We start from the raw sequence: 20,583 nt of genomic DNA, 5'->3' as shown, positions 1-20,583 counted from the left end.
TAATTTATTAAAAATCATACCAAATACCCAATCTCTCAATTCTATTACATACAACTCTATTAATAGTTAGCTAATGTTATGCCAAAACGCTGCCAGAAACAGAAATAACCCTTAAAATACTCTTACCTCTTTTTCACCAAAAATAAAGTCTATTTTTCCCCATGTTCAGGGCTTCCTAAGACTATCCAACAGAGGGCTCCCCATAGCTATTAAAAAGCTTAATTGAAAGCCAATATACAAATGCTAATATACACAGACAAATCAGCACTGTCATTGTAATGCCTCCTCTGTATGCACACACACCCTTCTACACCCAGATCAGACAGCTGTAAAGTCACACAGTGAAACCACTCAGGTAGTGCCTTGGCAGAATTTGTATGCTGCTCGTGCAGGCTACACCTCAAGTCTTTTTCTGAAACACTATTTTGAACTGTGGAAAATGAGTGCATTTTTAAATTGTCTTTACAGAAATTAAATCACTTCTTCTTATTGTGTTATTCTCCCTTGAGATAAATACTAAGAAGGCAGTGTGGAGCAGAGCCTGCTCTGTGAGTATCAGCAGGGAAAGGCAGGGCAGTGGCTGGAGCCTGGCAGGTGCTCGTGCATCTGGGGCAGCCTTTGCTGACACCACATGCACCTGAGAACGTCTTCTCAGGGCTCTGGCAGGAGGCTATCCCAGACTCTGTTAAACCTTGCTCTCTTTGTTGAGGCAGGGGTGCTGCTCAGCAGTTTTGAAACCCTGAAGTGATCGATGTATTTGGTAGGTTATGGTTTCCTGAGATACCTGAGGCTGAGAAAACCCAAACATATTTTAAAGACTTTTCCAGTACTGCAGGAAAGAAGGCTTTGCAAAGAGTCTTGTATGAACTCTTGTGGTTTAAGAAGGACTACAGCCATCCACTAAATTGTCCTTGGAGACTGCAAGTGAAAGATTCCTACACACACCCTTCACCCTGAGGTCTGCCTCACCATTTAAAGACCTTAGTTTTAAATGTGAGATACCATAAAGCACTGTGGCATGTCTTCTTTCAGTAACACATGCTGAGATTTCCTGTATGCTACACACCTTCTTTTTAAAATTTAATTGAATAACACAGCTGATACACTTTTATGTTGGTATGTCCTTCCTGATCAAAAAATGCTCATAGCATATTATCTACTCAAACATAACATAATCATAAATCAAAACTACTGCCCTGCAATAAATTAACTTTAGTATCTGATGGGTTTAGTAAGCTATTAACTACATATGAAGATAATACACAAACTATTGTACAAGAAGCTTTTAAAAAGTTTTTACAGTATTATAAAGAAATTATCTATCTGTAATTCCATAAGTTCTGTGCAGCACCTGAAGATGAGCCTGGAACTTTAGCCAACAAGGCATATTTTTTAATTCCTGAGATTCAATTTGTTTTCCATAGCAGGTTTTGAGCTTTTCGATGATAATACTAATTTGCTTTTCTTCACACACTTACATTCCACTGTGAAAATACATACCTACACTCTTCCTGCACAGGCTACAAAGGTAATTCAATACAATTCCTCCTCTGAATGCAAGTGGTTAACCTCTCCAAAACTAGTTTTGCATTTTTATAAACAAAGGCTCTTTGACCCATGTCTTTGGAGGTGAAGTGTCAAAGTTATGACCTGATATATTGCACATAGACAAATAATCTTTCAATTTATGGGAATGTATTTGGTGCTTCCATTCACTCTGCTTTTACCTGCAGTGATACTGCAAAGCACGTGGACATGCAGTACACATAGAGAAAACTTTCTGGTATTTGCAGCTGTATTACACATCACTAAATTCTAAAAAAGTCTTCATAGGAAGTTTTTGGCACAACACAGAACTAGAAGCATTCTTCCCTGACCTGAACTGAGTTTGATCTCTTCACCCATTCTAATTCCTAGTTTCTTGTCAGGGTGTCTGTGTGCACATAGGCATTTGTAATATCTAATCCATTCTGCAATTTGATGCAATTCTCTAAAAGTAGCCAACACTCTCCACCCCACCACCAGAGCTGAGGTTTGGATCTGAGGTCCAAGAGCAAACTCTAACGACGAATTTTGCAACTGCCCTTGTACTTAGAATACAGCCATTTCTTAAACTCAATTCTAAGTGCCTCTGGTTCAGAAGTGCTTGAAACAATATCTCCTTCTCCCTTTCAACTGGAGAAGCAGGTGTACAGAAGCTTTGGAAGAAACCAGAATAATTTGGCATGCAAAGCTCCCTTCTATTTTAAAGATTTAGACTTTTTATCAGTATGCAGTCATCCTTTTTCTAAGAATACATACATTTCCTGTAGGGAAACAGCAGCAGCAAAACAAAAATACCAAATAAACTCTAACCCTTTACTTACCATAAGTCTCCATCTTCAATTGTCTTATCATTTGGGGCTCCAGCATGGCCATAGTGCAAAACAGACGAGTTCTCCCCACTGGTGGGCAAGAAGAAAATTAGCACAATTATTGGCAGAAGAAACATTAACACACACATTCATACAATATAAGAAGGAATTCTGGAAGCATCAGTGTATTCACATAAAAAGCAGCCTGTGAGAGCTGTCACAACCCCTGCCCTGGTGTGGGCTGCAGTAGCTACCCCACCACTTGTGCAGCAGAGATGGGCATGGCACAGGAATTCTGCTACTCCGGCTGTAAGGCAGGACCTGGCTGCAGAAAGAACATGGCACAGTTCATATGAATATTTCCTATGTCCATGATAGTGTAAAGGAAAGAATTATGTACAAGTAATTTTTCAATTTATACCCATTTACTATTTTCTGGTAGGGTTTTTTTTGTTGTTTTTTTTTTTTTTTTTTAATTATTTAGTGCTATTTTTCCCTATTCAAGGTTAAGTAGTCTGAGGCATGAAACAAACTAACTTCCAGTGGAGTAAAATCTGACATTTGAAACACTCTAGGAATAACTGGGACAGGAGGAATTGAGGTGTCTGAAGGAATAGCTCCAGTTCCCCTCTGGCATGGCCACAGGTGGTCTCTGCTGGAGGGATGCACTGCTTGGGGAACATTCACAGCTCACAGTGCCAGCAGCAGGAGCAGGGATGAAAACTGTCACTCTCTTCTTACCTGCTGTTGAAAAATCACATTGCAAAGAAAAGATTTTTATTCCTGGAAACCTTTCAGAGTAAACTGCTGATTCACAAGAATAAAACAGCTCCAGAGAAGGATGGACACTTGTTCTGTTGCTCTGAAGTTCCATGATCCACTAGGTGACCTACATTTGGCCTTGGCATCCTCTCTTGCCTACTGCTGCTCCTCTGGGTCTATAAAATGTCAGTTAAAAGGCTGATAAAGATCTCAAGCTCTACCTACTTTTCTTTTACTGTTCTCTTCAGTTAGATGCTCTCACTTTTTCTCTTCAAAGAGCTGGAAGAATTACATCACATCCAAAAATACACATGTTGGGACAGGGTTACTGCAGCTTCTCTCCAACCCCTCTGGCTCACTTGCCACTCTGTACCTCAGCTTCAATCAAAACCTTTCACTGGTCACCCTGCTCAAATTTGGTTCTTTCAAGCTGTGACGCTGGAGCAGCTTTGTATCTTGGATGTCAGGAATCTGAGGTTCAATTTCAATCAATCTTTTGTTGTGTCTGGAGTAAACGTTGACATCTGACATACTTCTCATATTAGACTTCTGATGTGTGCAATTACAAAAACAGTAAGCATGCACTGTACCCAAAAAGATACTACCTTCAAGATACACTAAGTGCTTGTGATATCAGATACTTAACAGATCATCAGTCATACAGATAATTTCATAAACAATTATTATGGAGTAGAAAGTAGTAAGTTTCTGCAGGCTCTCAATCTAAAAGGCTGGACTGTATCCCTGGAAGTATTTAAAAAGACATGTAGCTGTGGCACCTGGGGACACAGTTTAGCAGTGAACTTGGCAGTGCTGGGATGGACTGCATGATCTCAGAGGGCTCTTACAACCTGAATAATTCTACATTAGTATTTTGAAGACAGTAAGTATTTATTGTTAAGTATTTTTTAGCATATAATAATCACTCTATAACAAGACAGTGAAAGGTGATATTTCAGAATCATGGGGATGATTTTCTGATACAAAGTGTACTTCATAAAATTATACATACACCAAATAGAAAAATTAGAAAAGTTAGAAGTTGTTAAGTCAAGACAGAACTATGGCTGCAACACATTCATTTTGTGATGCTGGTCCAATGGCTTAAGCACAGTTTCACAACTGGCTGGATGCTTTTTCCTTGCTGGCTGCTGGACTTAGAACATCTGCAGCTGTGCAGATAGCTAAAAATGGACCCAGAAAGCCTGTATACAAGATGAAGACAGACATAAACTTCTTTCTGAGATGTTCTGTCTCCTGGGCACTGTTGGAATATTTTCCACATCAGGACACTTTCAAAATTAGTTTGCTCTATCTGAAGAAAAAATCTGTAACAGGGCAGTGGAGTGCAATCAGCAGACTGCTCCTGCCCCTGCGCTGCTCTATCAGCGTGGGGAGGGGAGGCAGCAGCACCTCTGCCTCAGGAACTGCTTCCCAGGTGGAGGGTTAAAATTCTGGGAGGATGGCATGTGGAAGTAACTGGAATGACCTTGCATGACATTGTTTGGTGTTTAAGGAAAAACACAAGAAATAATGAAAAGCCACCAACAGCTGGCGTGCACATACATACTCCACAGCAGTTTGTCAGGATTTTAGCTACAGATACTATTCCTTATCTGCCTCCAATACTGGGGATAAAGTAGGAGAAGCAAACAGCACATGCATATATTTATGATCAACTTTTAAAAAATTATCATGAACCTTAAGGGCATGACTCCATGCTTATGTATTTGCAGATAACTCGTTTACTTATCAAGATATGCTGGCACCCTCAGTGACATATTCCATACCAGTGCATAAATAAGTCATATACTCAAATTTGACAACTGCACAAATGCTTTCAACAAAACACATTGCAAATACAAAGATGAGGGGTTTCTTTTGCACATTTTAATGTAAAGGTTTTAGTTTACAAAATATTTCTGTTAGGCTCAGCACCAACTGTGAGGGGAGCTGCATGAAGGATCTGTTTTTCAGCACCGTTGGTGAAGCGTTAAGCAGGCACAATCTTTCTTGGCATTGGAGGCTCCTGATCTGTCAGGCACATCTTGGCTCTGTCACACACAGGGGATCACAGCACAGAGAGCACAGGTGGTGCTGAAGACCAGATCTGCACACCATATGCATTTCAGGGGTTTGGCTGCTGGCATTTATTGGCGTGAGAGGATCTGCTCCCCTGGCTGGCTCTGGGAAGATACCCTGGGCTCAACACCCATTAGCAACCATGGCAGAGCTGACCTGCTCTTCAAAGCTCCCCAGCTGCTTTTCACCCACAACAAAACCAGCATGTACACTGAAGGACTGATTCCTGGCTCTGAGAGGGCCCTGCAGCTGAGGATGAGTGGAGAGCTTGACTCAGACATGCACTACTGACCCAAATTAAGAAAGTGAAATGGAAACCTCCAGTGGGTTCTTGCTAAGAAGTGCACATCCAATCTCCCCTGCAGGGTGCATCTTTACCACTGACCTGAGATGAAGGCATGGAAATGCTTCTGGAGCAATGCTACAGAAATGATGTGTACCCACAAGGTTAATGCTACAGTTAGTCAGAAATTGTTCACACTGATACAGTAAACCTTTCAAGGTGGCTTTAAAACAATTTGAACAAAAGCTTCAGCCACTGGCAAAGCATAGAATTCACAGATTCACCAGGTTGGGTGAGACCTTCAAGATCATTGAGTACAACCCAGCCCTAACACCTCAACTAAACCCTGGCACCCAGTGCCACATCCAGGCTTTGTTAAACACATCAGGGATGGTGACTCCACCACCTCCCTGGGCAGGCCATGCCAGAAATTTATTACCCAAGCACTCGAAAGCAAATGAGCCTTCATGTAGAAGCCACTTCTTTCTTTTCCAAGAGGCAACAGTTGCAAGGTCCAGCATTAAGAGTGCCAAGTTGCAGTTTATGATGAAGTACTGTGGGAGGTGAGGATCATTGGCTTAGCTGCCTTCTTTTTGGTCAGCACCTCTGAAAATCACCACACACGAGGATACCAATGCTCACCTTCAGGCAGTCAACCTGAAAAATCCTCCAAGAGGTTCCTGTGTATCCATTTTTGTTCCTTTAATAACTTGCTTCTAAGTGGTGTCAGACATGTTTGCTACAGAAAGAATTGCACAAAGCAGCAGAAGAGCTGCAAATTAACACCACTGAGAATGCAAAATGCAGTAAGAGATTCTGATTACTGGCAAAGGAAAACAATCCCCCAAGATGCATTTGAGATTAGAAAGCTCCCTGAAAACAAATAATTAGAAGAAAGGAGAAATGTCAGCAATATTTTAAGAACAGGACTATGCTGAGCGTCAAGCACTACAAAAAGTGTAGCTAGTAGCTCTGTATTAAGGACATCTAAAGAAAAAACAAAATACCATTGACTAAAACTGGAACCTACTTCCATAATGATTTAAATCATCATAGAATCAACTCGGAAGAAAGCATTAACCCTTCCTGCCACTTTTTTGTCTAAGGCATGAGATCTAAAAAAGTTGTACTGAAGTTAAAGAAAGAAAAGTCGATTCAATAGTATCCTAATCTGGTCCAAAAAGCTTCACTTATGGCAGCCCTCAGATAGAAGAAGACATTCCACTGCACAGTGATCTTGATGACTGATAGCACCTGATGAGTGCTGTCATCTGCCCAGGGACACCAGTCAAGAAGATCTGAACCTGAGCCTAGGACAAGAGAGTAACAAGCAGCAGCTGACGGTGGCTTCTGTGGTGGCTCCAGAGAAACCAATGCCTCCACCACCACCTAACTCCAGCTGGAACCTCTGCACCTGCTTCCCAATGGATGCCATCCACCCCAGCATCACCAGGACACTGGGAATGGATTACCTTTGTTTTCCCATTTGTAAAAACGGTTCCTTGGTTTCCTAAGACACTGCAGTGAATAATTCATTAGCATTTGGACATTACTTGGAAGTAGCACTTTGTAGATGAGTGCCAAATATATCCAAGTATGCTTAACAAATGCTCCTGTTCTCCTTCCATGACACTTAGTGATGTCTGCACTTCACTCCCCAGCTGACAGCTTTTGAAAGTATCACTGCCTACAGGACTAATCTCAAAAGTTAACACCCTGTCACAGTCATCGATGTGTGTTAGTATTCTCATAGTAACAGTCAACACATTAAGCACTTTTGGGCACACCAAATATTCATTTAGCATCTCCTCAAGAATATAACACTGCACAGGGACAGCAATAACTAAATGCACCCATCACATGACAAGTGATTTATTTCTGTATTGAAATGTATTGATTACTCCTGATTTCCAGCTTAATCAGCATATTTTTAAAAAAATTGAATAACAAGCTTGATTGTTATTTAAATGTACTATTCTTTTCTGTGGAAACTATTATCAGGCCTGTAATCTAAAAAGGAAAGATCCTGTCAAAATATGCCCATTTTAAGTGTTCAGGAAAATATAAAATTCAGCATGAATAGAATAAAACATTCAAAATTCTTAATTGCAAAAGCTATTTTCAGCTGTAAATGTAGTTAAGTGAAATATTTACAATGCATGACATTTTCACAGTGTTAAAAAATTTCTATTATTTTTCCCATCATTATGTTAATTGAATTCATTCATTTATTAGGAGCTAGCTTAAAACTGTTATTATTCATTCTTCCTTCATCACTCATAGTGAGAACATAGAATACAAAGACCTTTGTCTGAAAGTTGCTATCTCATGTAACTAATTTTTTTTTTAAAATCAGGTTTGTCTGCACTTCTAGTGGTAGGATACAATCCAGCTGCTAGCAACAACAGGGAGTCACAATGTTGTTTGGGTATGGCATTCCAAGGACAGCCCTGCTCTGTGTTTTAAATCCTCCAATAGTTCAGAGGCAGCTCTAATTCCACCTCCATGCCCTGCAGAGCAGGGAGGACACCCAGGAGCTCCTGCCAGCACCAGTTCTGAGCTACTGTTGGAGCTTTCCTCCTCCAGGCTTCCCTACGATGTCTAATGCAGGTCCTGGGTCTTCAGTCCTGTGGAGAGTCCAGCCTGTTCCCACAGGTCACAAGGACCCACTACACAAACATTGACTAGGCATTTCCATAGGTTTAACAAAGTGATTTGGCCACCAGCACCCAAACCAGATCCTGCAGAACAGGTTCTGATCCACTGTAAGTGAATGTGAAGTCTTCGTGGCTGTGAAAAATCATACCATCACTGTCTGTGACAAAGGCTTAGAGGTGGAGTCTCATTTCACTGGGATGTTAATGCTCAAGTTATACAATGGTACTTAAACCAGGAAACTTCTCAGACAATTTAGATACACAATTTGCCATAAAACTGCTCATGCTCCTGCTGCAATTTTGCATATAAATTGGAAAATTGCATTTACAAATAAGCAAATTGAGCAAACTGCAGAAAGAAGTGAAGGTGCTAATTGTTCTTATTACTTTCAAAGCAATATAGAATTAATGTCATTAACATAAAAATTATCTTTTGTAAGTGTGTGTGACTTCAGTGTAGGGCAAAAGTTTCTGAGTAGCAGCAGAACAAGTGGAACATATATACCAACATATATGGCTCATTTCACTGTCATACATCTCTGATTAGATTAATTCCATTAAGATTATACTCTGCATGAAGCACACAGCTGTTCTTCAGCATGTATCCCACACCGTTCTCTTGTGCATTTCTACAACTGCAGGGAGAACTTTTATACTACTTTCCCAAATACTGTAACCTTCAACACTAGCTGTTCAGCAAGAACAGAGAGAGCAAAAAACTCCAAATTCCAAAGAGATTAGCTTAATTGCATCCTAATATTTGAGACAAAGAATTCTGAGGATGATAAGAAATACTTAAGGTGTATTTCAAAGAAAGTATTTTTGAGCAACACGGAATAGCTGTAAAGCCCTTCTCCATGGTGGTATTTAATAAAAAAAGCCAACTGCAGCACAAGGGTGAGCATAAATGATCTTGGTGGCAGCAGCAGAGCAGTCATTGGGGAACCTCTGAAGTGCAGCACTCTATTACAAAGTTATGTCTTCAGGAGACAGAGGTAGCCACGTACCTCTCTTTGTCCTTTCCAGTGAAAACAGGTCAGAACTCTGGTGGCATTTGCAAACACGACATGCCTAAAAGGACTGATTTTACAAATATCCAGGGGGAAAGTGACTATAAGGCTTACACAGGTCAGTGTAAATCATCCTCTTACCTGCCACAGATGCAAGTGTAGGAAGTGTGGCGCATGCCACCTCGAGTGTAGCAGTAGTGCTGGAACAGGCTGCAAAGAAACAAAGGTGGTCATTATTGATTTATGCAAAATCACCCCAAGACAGGTAGAAAAACAAGTTCTGCTTGAGTACAGCTGTGTTGCTGTAAATCCCCAGCTGCCCAACAAGGCTCTCTGCCTACTTCTGCTCAGCTGAACGCTCCAGTTGCCCCACATGCACATCTCAGCAGCCCTGCAGAGCTGCAGGTGATTTCCACAAAGCCATTAAGCAACTCTGCAGCAGAGAAGAGGAGCTCAAGTGCAGCTCAGTGACATCAAATGGCAATTGCTTTCCTTACAGCTCAACACCAAAAGGAAATTACTGTTGGCAAGAGAGTTCATCTGACTACAGAACAGGATGGTAACAGTTAAAATGTTGAAGCTGGTAAAGCTGGCCAAACTCTCCAAAGTGGAATTGAGAAAATCACTGCATTGCTGCATTTCAGGCACACAATCACATCCCTGATCCTTCTTTTCAGTCCTGCTGCCCTCAGTCTATGTCATGTAGATTCAGGAAAAGTGAAGTCCAACCAGCCCTTCACAGAGGAAGGAGCTGGCCAGACTGGTCAAAGCTCTTGAAAATAATTTCAGCAGAAATCCTCTCCTTTTTACCACCTCACAGACACTTTCTGCTGGAAGCTGAACTAAATGCCCCCCTCTTTCTCTGTCCAAACATGGGGAAAAAAATTAACAGAAACTCAATCCCAAGAGCAAGAAGGTCATGTGCTAACATGAGGCCAGGTCTCCTGCAGCCGATAAGGGACAGTACAATGCAGCATTGTTTGCTTCTGTGTGTGCCTGGGACAGGGAAGGGAAGGGAGAACAGCCTGTGGAACTCCTCTTTCACTGCCATCCTGCGGGAGGAGCTGTTTGCCCTTAAAAAGCACTGCAATATTTTCATCTTCACTGTCAAAGTCCCCTTCAGATGAGGACAGATTTGCCCAAAGCACAATTAATATTGGATTAGGTGCTTTACAAGCTAAGCACATATCATGGATCCTTTTATTCTTTTTGAAATATGCTCTAGTTACAATCCAATTCCCTGTAATACTGAATGAATTCCAAAACCTCATTTCTTGTAATAATGAAATAATTTCATTAACATACAGTGATAATGGTGCTATTCAAAGAAGAGAGATGTTGTGATTTTGTCCTTCAGCAGCAAGCCACAGAACACAGTTCAAACCCAAAAGATATTAAAGACATTACATGCTTGTAAATCTAAACTGGATTTTAAAATTACACAAAATTACAGTATTTAAAGAGAAACAAAAGAAAACATACAAATTAATCACATATGAAAAAAGAAAAGCCTCCATTTAGAGACTCAGTAGAGGGACACCATTTTTACAAGATCTCTTTCCTGTTCAAAATACTGTGGTGGTTTATGAGGCAGAAAACACTAAGTTTGTTTTGGCCCATAAATGAATAATGACAATTAGTAGGTCAAATGCCAGAGAAGCTATGGAGAAACTCTGACATGGTGAGCATCTAGCAGAGATATCACTAAGCTGATAAAATTCATCACCTAAACTGTCATTTTTTCTGACACAGACATTCTTTCACAGAAATGGACATTTCATATGGAAACATTTGCTTGTAGGCAAGCTTTACTCTCTAAGACATGATACTATGCACAAACATTTTGCACAATAATTATACTGTTATATATGTATAGTTGCATTTTAGGAAACAACTTCTAGCATATTTTATAGACCCTTCACCTTAAATGATTGAATGAACTATGTCCTCTAGACAGCAACTTCCAGTAACCTTATAAAGAGCTTAAAAATGAAATGTATAAACAAAACACTGAATGCCCTAAACATCCTTCCATCATCAGTGATACAGGATAGCAAGGTTTATTTTTCCATATGACAACTGATCACATATTCATAGCTGCAATTAATACGAAACTATACAGCCAGTAATGGCAGTCACCTCTTGCAGTACTCCCTGACTAGCAGTAAAAAGCAATAAATAAATTAGGACAGGCGTTGTGTAATCTAGCTGTTGCCTGAACTTTGTTTCCGTTTTCACCAAACATCATGGACTTCCTTTTAAGACTAAGAAAGAAGGGGCTATCTGTGTGATTGAGCTGATGATGGTACAGCTTTGCCAGGTGATGAGTTTCCTGCTAGCAAAACTACTCGCAATCACTTTTTTGAATTCACTTTTTCAGGGTATGGCTTCATGCAATTGGAAAAAAAATCCAAAATTTCCATCAGAGACAGCCAACATCCTTGTATAATATAGCATAGATAAGTGAAGGACTGGATGTCCCTTTGATGACAAAGGCTGGCTTTTCAAAGCTAGAAAGTGCATATGTAGAATTAGAGAAGGTGGCAGGACTTTGAAGGTAAAGTCCCAGTTCCACTGAAGTTAAGGCAGATTCCGACACTTGACTTCATCACACCAAGCTTTCACTGTCTACACTCTGCAAGAATCTTTATCCAAAAGAGCAACGTGAAAGTATAGAGTCTGAAATAGATGGATGGAATATAATTTAATCTGGCACTCTGCATACATCGCAAATATTGCATCCTGAGCTTCTCCTGGTCTTTCTGTGTGGTAAGTACATTTTTCTCTCTCTCTCTCAGGATTTTTCACAGAGGTGCACAGAGAGAAAGAAAGAGAAAACAATTTCTATTTCTGCTCCTTGTTTTCCTATGTGGAATGTGTTTGGAGAATTGTTTACCTGGGGTGATTGCTTGATTGGATTCTGGTGAGGATTGTTTGAGCTGATGGCCAATCCAATCCACCTGTGGCTGCACTCTCAAGAGGAGGGTCATGAGTTGTGAGAGTTAGATATGGTTGTGCGAAAAGCAGGGATGTAGTTTTAGTATCTTCCTTTAAATAGTATATTAATGTATTATAGCATAGTTATAATAAAGAAATCATTCAGCCTTCTGAACTGGAGTTGGACATCATCATTTCATCCCATTTTACAGTATTTCTGATTGGAGGATATGTGTGTTCAGTCAGTTTTATGTTGCTGCTGGATGCTTTACCCTGAGCTTCTAATGAAGCCAACACAGGTACAGAAATGAAGCAGCTCTTTCTCTTCTCCTTCTAGCACTGGTTTCAAAGCTTCATACCACGGTTTTTTGTGCAGCATTTCTCCAGAGGGTGTGTGTATCACTTACCATGGAAGGATGGCCTCAGTGGTGTACACAGACCAGCCACTGGAGCATTGTCACATGTCACCTGTCAAATGCAGACAGCTTTGCTAGAGCTGGCATGGGCTGTGCATTGCTTTAGACACAATTGGTTTGCTGCTGTGTAGAGGAACATCCTGGGTTTGGTGCTCTTTGTTTTGCCAAACCCATCACTTTCTTTGATTGACAATATGCAGAGAGTTAAGGCAGTTTTAAAAAACTCACTGTTTTTTCCATCAATTTAAAACACCCCAAGTATTAGTCACCATCAGCTCAAGTAAATTTGGCATGAGTGCACTTCCCCTCCTTGCAAATTTGCTGAGGCACAAGATAATGTTAACCCCACTCTCACTGGCTGGGCTGACTTGAGAGAAGAAAATTCCCCTTTCAGAAAGAATGGGTTATGCACCAGTAGAAATAACAGAACAAGTATATACTTGCTGTGTTTCAGATCCTATGGAGTACTGCAAACATCCAAACAAATCTCCACAATGCTTAAAGAGCCTCAACTTCAACACAGCCTAAAAAGCCATTCAAGTGAAACCCTCTACGAACAGTCTTTCTGACAAATTATCAAAACCACTCTGACAATGATGTTTGTGTTTTATGGTCATCTTTGGTCCAGCTTCTACTGCTATCTAATGCACACTGACAGTTACAATCACATTGGGCTATGAGTGGAAATTGCATTAAATAAGACAGTTTAATGTTAACAGTTTTCCTAATTTAAGTGAATTGACAGAATAAAGATGTGTAAAGCAGGAGGAATAGAACTATCTGTATTGATTGCTCTCACATTTTGCTTATTTTCAGTTCTTCCTCATACTAGAATAAAACACATCCATGCACACTCGGCAGCATTATTTTTATTTCCAAAAGAAGTACATAAATAATCTCTAATTTTAATTCTTATCATTAGCTCTTCTTGAGTCATAAGAAATATAACTCAAATGTTGCTTTTTTATAAAGCAACATTTACATTTCTCAGCTATTCATTCCTGAAACCAAGACACTTCTAGATCAAAAAGGTTCAAATTTTAAATAAAAATCCAGTTGAACATTTTGACCTGTATTTTACAAAACCAGTAAGAAATGCAATTACAGAAAGTGTAATAAACATGGCAAAAAGAGAACTACAGAAGGAACCAACAGTGACAAGAATATCTGAGCAATGCCTGACAAAAAAAATTTAGAACCTTGGCAAGTTTCTGTAACACTGCCCAACAGACTCCTCAGTGACCTTCTGGTGGTCCCACACCCTCAGTCACTGCATGAATGACACGGGCACAGCACTTGAGGCTGGAGGAACAATTACTCATCCCAAGGCTTCTGAGGAGAGGGAGAGAGACAAAACCACTGAATAATCCTGTTCATGATTGCCAGGTACTGCCTCTAGAGCACTTGTGGATACTGGCACTTCAAGAAGCCAGGTTTTAGGCTATGTATCAGAGAGATCTGCTGTCAGTTTGCCCTGTGAAGCATACAGGTACAGAAGAGTCCAGGACACCTGTTGGTTGGTATCTCATTAGGGTGTTTATATCGAAAACAGATATTTGAGAAAGTTGCCTCCTAATAAAAAGAAACCTTTGTATTCTTTGTACATAGTATTCTTTGAGCATAGTCCCTGAGACTTGCCTTGAAATGCAAGCAGGTGGGTTTGAACTATAAACTGGAAACCACAGCAACTTAAGGGAGTTCTGGACAGAACTTGGAGGATTTTCTGTAGTTCCTTCTTTTATTTTTATTACTACAATTGGAAGGTGTAGGTGGGTATCTATTAGTTGCCTGTACACTGAATTACTTTTGAATTACAACTAGCATGTGCCTTTAAGCTTTTGTATGGTGTAAATTTGAAGCATAGCCATGATACAGGCTAAAATCCAAAGCTTTTCTAAAGTGTTCACAAAAGGACAAATATTCCAAAGCTGATCTCTTCAGTTACCCCAGGACTGAAAGCCATTATTTTGATAATTTAGACACATAAAAATCTCCACATAAGAAATCTATAAAGCCCAAACTCTACAAAATTGTTGAGCCACACACAGTAAATATCATTTGCAAATGATTACTAAAGCATTTATACTTAACATCAAACTAGACTGACAGAAACATGCTCAGAGGAAGGAAGACAAGGTGTCAGTAACAGCCCATCAGTGAATACAGGAACAAGGTGAGCAGTGCTTCCTTTAATCCCACACTAGACATAGTGAGGTTCTTAAAAACAGAGCATTTTTCTTTGTTAACCTACTTACTCTGCTAATGTAATTTATTTTCCATGGGCAACTAGGTGCTTAAAGGCTTAGCCTATCTAATCCTATTTTCATTTAGTTCACAACAGCACACTGCAGTACTGCAAAACATCTCTGAGGTTGTTTTAATACAAGAACAACAACAACAAAAAAAGTCAGTACTTCATTGCAAAAGGGTAAAATAGAGTGGGGAAAACTAGGAGGAATAATCCAACTTACTCTTAATGGACAAAGAATGGATTACTAACTTGCAGCCAAACAAGAAAAATACCACAATGAGCAGATGAGCAAAGTTATTCTTCACCTTGGAGACAATATACTTAATGATTTATGCCTGGAAATTGTTTAGAACTTGCAGATCCATGAACAACAGGAAATATAACTACTTCTGTGCGTTGACCTCTTAAACTAACTGGTTAGACTACTCCTAATGAAAATTTTACATTAAAATCCCTGGCTGGGATATTTTGCATGCTCACAGAGGAGAGCTGCTGAAGCTTACTACCAACCAGAGATACTGACAGGAGCTGTACTTTGAAGCATCTCTATTTAGAATTGTCCTAGTTGTATCATGCACAAGCAGAAATAATATGTGATTTTTAAAAAAATGTTGATCCTTCTGAATTCTAATATCTAATTCTGTTCTCATTTTTGCTGTGTTTTCTTTAAATAAGTTATTTTTCTTTATGTGCAGCAAACGCTATGTAAAAACAGAACCTTAAAAGTGACCAATGTTATTTGAGTTCAGCAGGGACAGAAGAAGTGTAGCTTTGGCAAGCAGGTATGACACAGGAAACTGGCAGTACATCAATGTAAATACAGTAAGAACATTTATGAAGTAAGGGAGAGCTGTGGAGAAGCAGCACAGAAGTAGGTGGGCTCACCTCTGTAATAAATAATTCATATTGGGATTTCTAAGTGTGTTACTTCTCTGTACTAAAATGGATCACAAGGCAGAGCTCAGGGCAGGAACAGAGGGTAAGATTACCCTAAAATGCAGATATATTTTAAGACACAAAGCAACACAGGTCAGAAGGAATACCATTCCTTCAGGAAGCAAAGTCCATCACGGTAAAGCCATTAATACTACCTGGAAACCAGAGACACACAAAACAGAAAGTCCATAAATAATACAGAACTCGGCACTGTCACGTATGTCATACATGATTTGCAATGATTGAAGGTAATTGATAATATCAGCTCAAGAACAGAGAGTTTAGGTGAGGGGTAATTAGCATTTTAATTGCATAATTGGGAATTATAAATTACCTGTCTTATGTAAAGAATAACTGAAGAGCTTATATAACATGAGCTGATAATTCATCTTTTTGTCTAAGCTAAATGGGTTGGAGAATTTAGAGAATCAGGAACTGCATTTTCCTCACACACAGAGACACTTCCTTTAATTTCATAGCTCTTCCTTTTTATCTATTCCACATGAAGAAAATCTTCCCCCATCAATTTGCAAATCTAGAACTTTTGAATGATTTTTGAGAGAACATGACTTCTGATACTGCAGCAGTTTAAGATTTCCTGTGGAACGATTTCCCTTTCTCTTCTCTCTTCCAGACAGGTTGCCGTAAGTTTTTCCTAACAGGGACTGTTGGAATTTAGTCCAATTTTTTTCGTTTTCCAGTATGAGGAAAGGGCAAGAGCTTTCAAAGATGCAATTTTAAAGAAATGCATATGGACACTCTCACTTGATTTGTCCTTCATCTGATTCTACACTGGTGCCACATCTCTTTGACTCTGAAAATTCATCAAGTTAGGCTTTTTCACAGTAGTTCAGCTAAGCCATTTCATTACCAATATTCAAATGCAAACAATGATTATGTAAGCCTGTAACCTCCTACTCAGCTGCTGCTTTTCCAGAAGATTGGCAAGACAACGGAATGGGTACCCCAGAGATAGGACAGTTACCAAGAATGCTCTGTAAATACCACTTTTAAATAAGTTAATCTTTAAATTAACACTTAAGAAGCCTTTAAAAATGTCTTCAGGTATGATTGTCAAATTACTATTTTCCTAAAATTCTTTTAACTCTACTCAGAAAATTCACCTATTTTTTGTCAGAAGTGTTTGATTCATCTGTATAAAACCCAGTTGATTGTGGATTCAAATATTATGACTATTACACTACTGAAATCTTTAACTATCAATCCTGCTGAAATACAGTTAGTATTCATATGTCATAGTAATTTTATAGTAATTGAGCTGATTAAGATATTCATAATAACAAGGTTTAATGTCAACTCTGACAGCCTTGTGAGTCAAGGTCTACCTCACCTGGTTTTTGGTAGGCAGAGGCTCAGAGGCAGGAGGGGTGTGCTCTGCTGGCACAGGACGTGCCTCCTGCAGAGCTGCCAGCTCAGCACAGGGGCTGTCACAGGCAACACAAGTAAGGACTACCCACAGCCAGGCCAAGTAGCCCATCAGGTGAAGGACAGAAAAACTGCCTAGTTTTTACTGCCTAGAACAGGAGATACTTGTACTGGTCTGTACAGCGACGGCCATGGCTGAATTCCAGCTGTGATTAGAGCAGCCCAGGTGATGAAAGCCAGCTGATGTGAATGACCATCCTGCAGCCTGCAGAGCCACAGTCCCCAAGTGCCACAGCAGGGACAAGGGGCACTTCACTGCTCTGCAGCTGGGAGCTTCAGCACTGGCACCAGGAAGGTGGGAACTTGTCCTTCTGTGCTGTGCTAAGCCCACATTCCATGTGCTCCCTGCTGCTCCTGCCTCTGCCAGTCTGGCTGTAGGAACACAGAGGGCTCCTCCCGCTCTGCTCCTCTACAGCGAGGAGGAGCTAGAAACCCTTGAACAGGATTTCTTTTCATCCATTTTCCAGAGCAGAAGGATTTTCAAATAGTTTTCAATCTTTACTAAACACAGAAGTGGAAAACGGATCCCCCTGCCGCACTGCAAGGCAATGATCATTAAAAAGAGTCTCTGGTTTAATTCTTCACCAGTTCCAAAGACCACCCGGAGCCACATCCATTACTAACAAGGCAGAACAAAGTTCTGCACTGGCCTACATCTTATATTTAATTTAGTATTAAGGAAAGAGATGGCACAGATTTTTCTGAGACTCATTGCTCCATTTCCAGCTCTAATAATTCTAGATCACAACTGGCATATTTTAAATTAAATTTTTTGTAGTTTAAACCTATTTATCAACAGCTAATTAACGAGGTCTAAATCCTTTGATGACAGAATGATTAAACTGCATTTTAGCTAATCCATCTTTAATTAAAATGCTGCCAGCAAACCATTTCTGGATGTGTAAAAAAGACACATTTATAGATGCTCTCTCTTTAACTATGCATTATGTAAAGCCAATAATTAGAAGAACTCATGATTTCAATTATATTTTAATTACTGTTACATATAAAACATGCTTTAATAGATGTAATGCAATACATTTTCTTTCTTTACAACCCACTAATCATTCCTATTGGGGTGACAACCAAAGAAAAGGAAGTTTAATACATGCGACAGTACAGGAATCTTTTTCTAGCTTTGAGCCAATTCTCTCTCCATTTCTTCTTTGCAGCAGAAAGGTACTTAATTATCTCCAAATCTAAACGACAAATGAATCCCTATAAATCTCTGTTAAAACTCTAAAAGGAGATTAGCAGTAACTGACCATAATAAAGAGAAATGCTTTATGCTTATTATTGCACCAGCATGTCTTCAAGTTTCTTCAACTCAAAGCACAAGGCTACTACAGGGCTGCTCATTAGGGAAGGGGAAAATTAACCAATTTTCCTATTTAATTCCTTCCTCATTTTAGAAAACAACAAGAGCCAAGACAGGCTTTACTTATTGGAGGAGCCATCAATTTTAATTTCTTCAGGGTATCCCCTTGCCTCCCTATGGTAGGTGAACATAATGTCATGGCTGCAGCCAGCTCCCCATCACCTGCATTAATGGGAGGCTAAAATTTATAAATGTGACAGTGATAAAGGTTTAAGTGTTCTTTACAATGGCTAAGTCACTTTTCAGTGCAACTCTTTCTAAAGCTGTTCAGGAAAACTCAATATCACATAGCAATTCAACTTTTAAAGTTGCATGTTATTGCAATAGATTTTGTTTAGCTAAGACAAACTAAAATGTGATAAATGACAGGTTTTAAACATGTTTCTAAGGTCTCCATGTTCCAAGTAGTTGTACATCACTGTAAACTGTTTTATGGCTTCACTGCTTGCAGTGATCTGAATGTGACATAAGGAAACCAGTAACTCTGTAGGAGAATCCTGTTTACCCATTATACTGTACTTTACAAATATTAAAAAGGTATATTATATTATTTCTTCTGACTCAGACATGTTAAAATTGAATTTTCTTGTTGATTTCTACTCTTTGGATATGTTAATGAAATTGATGGTATTTCAGTTTATTTCAAGTTTTCTTTAAAATATTTAACATTTAAAACACTGTGATATTTAAGATGTTTTCACCACAGGCACCTATCATGAAGTCACTGAACATACAAATACTGAAATAACCACAGAACAAGACCTGAGCTGCTGCCTAGTTTGATTTACATAAATCCTATCCTTTCATTTCCATTTTTTACTATTTCTGCTTATAAGCAAGCTCTTGGGGGCAGAGAATATATTTTACTACCTTACAAAGTGCATTGTCCATTTATAATCTGATGAAATAATAAGAACAGCTTATTATGGAGAGTATATGAGCTGTATCTCCTCAAAAGAACATGTCTGGAAAGGTCATTTGGAATATCTAAGTACTTGTATCTTACAAGAACAAATGCTGATGCAGCAACGAGCTTTATCAAGGTTTATCGAGAACACTCATCATTTTTAAAAGATTGCAGTAAATCTGCCTGGAAGAGAAAACACACCAAATTTGAAATGCAAGGAACTCTCAGAACTTTAGGCCTGTTAAACCAAAGCTTAAAATTAAACCCACGATTTAATCTAAGACCTTAGAAAAGCTTCCAAACTTAAATGCTAAAAACAAAAATGTAGATTTATAGTTTAAAGCAGAAACACATCAAGCTAAATAAAAAAAAGTTTAGAGTTTTAGAGTTTAAGATATTAAGAAAAAGCTACAAAGACAAACAGAAAAACAAAAATGCAGAACTGCAGGTTTGTGTGCCGTAACATAATTAGCTAAGAAAACTTACACTGTAACATGAGTCAATAAAATGAAATATTTAAAGATTAGATCAAAAACATAAATATCCTTGTTGGCAGTGTTTTATTAACCAGTAACTCCTTAAAAAGTCTTACAACTAAGAGTCTTATAACCTTGTAAACCATGCAATATCAATGTAAACCAAACCCACCATTCCTACCTCCGTAAAAAAACAAAAAAATACACCACATCATCAAAACCAACTCAAAAGTCCCATCTCTAACTCATTCAAAGCTCCTCCAAAAATCACCATACCTCAAAACTTGTGAATGGTAGCTGGTTGCTGTTCCCCCAGGAGCCTTGCAGTGCCAACAGCAGTGACAGACAACCAAAACAGCAGCACCTCATAGCACCTGTCCTCCCACCCACATTACTGCTCTCCCTGTCTCTCATGATGCCTTGGCAGGATGAAAACAAGGACAAATATGTTTAAGGAGTGCACACACAGTAATATTAAACAAGATGAAATATTCAAGAAGAAATATTTTAGCTGTTAGAAGCACAGGGGAAGGACAGTAATAAGGCCAATACCAGAAATAGCATTATGATAGAAGCCAACCAGATATATATTGACAGCTTGTCTTTCAGGGTAATGCTCTGCTTCATTTAAATGCTAACTATGTAAGTGCTTTGGTTTGAAGACAGCACTTTGGCCAGTGAGTGTTCT

At 39.2% G+C, this 20,583-nt stretch overlaps 1 protein-coding gene across 3 annotated transcripts in view; it reads right to left on the bottom strand.

Moving 5' to 3' along the window:
* Positions 1 to 20,583, bottom strand: part of PEPD (peptidase D) — a 146,354-nt gene that overhangs the window by 52,391 nt on the left and 73,380 nt on the right. For all 3 annotated transcript variants that reach the window (XM_068202488.1, XM_068202486.1, XM_068202487.1), the window contains 2 exons: positions 9,290 to 9,358; positions 2,367 to 2,444 (listed from right to left, as the gene is read on the bottom strand). In XM_068202488.1, coding sequence (XP_068058589.1) covers positions 2,367 to 2,444; positions 9,290 to 9,358 — 147 coding nt within the window. The remainder of the gene's footprint in view (positions 1 to 2,366; positions 2,445 to 9,289; positions 9,359 to 20,583) is intronic.

Source organism: Anomalospiza imberbis, chromosome 12 (assembly GCF_031753505.1).
Source record: "Anomalospiza imberbis isolate Cuckoo-Finch-1a 21T00152 chromosome 12, ASM3175350v1, whole genome shotgun sequence".
NCBI lineage: Eukaryota > Metazoa > Chordata > Aves > Passeriformes > Viduidae > Anomalospiza > Anomalospiza imberbis.
This window is presented reverse-complemented; position numbering and strand designations above follow the sequence as displayed.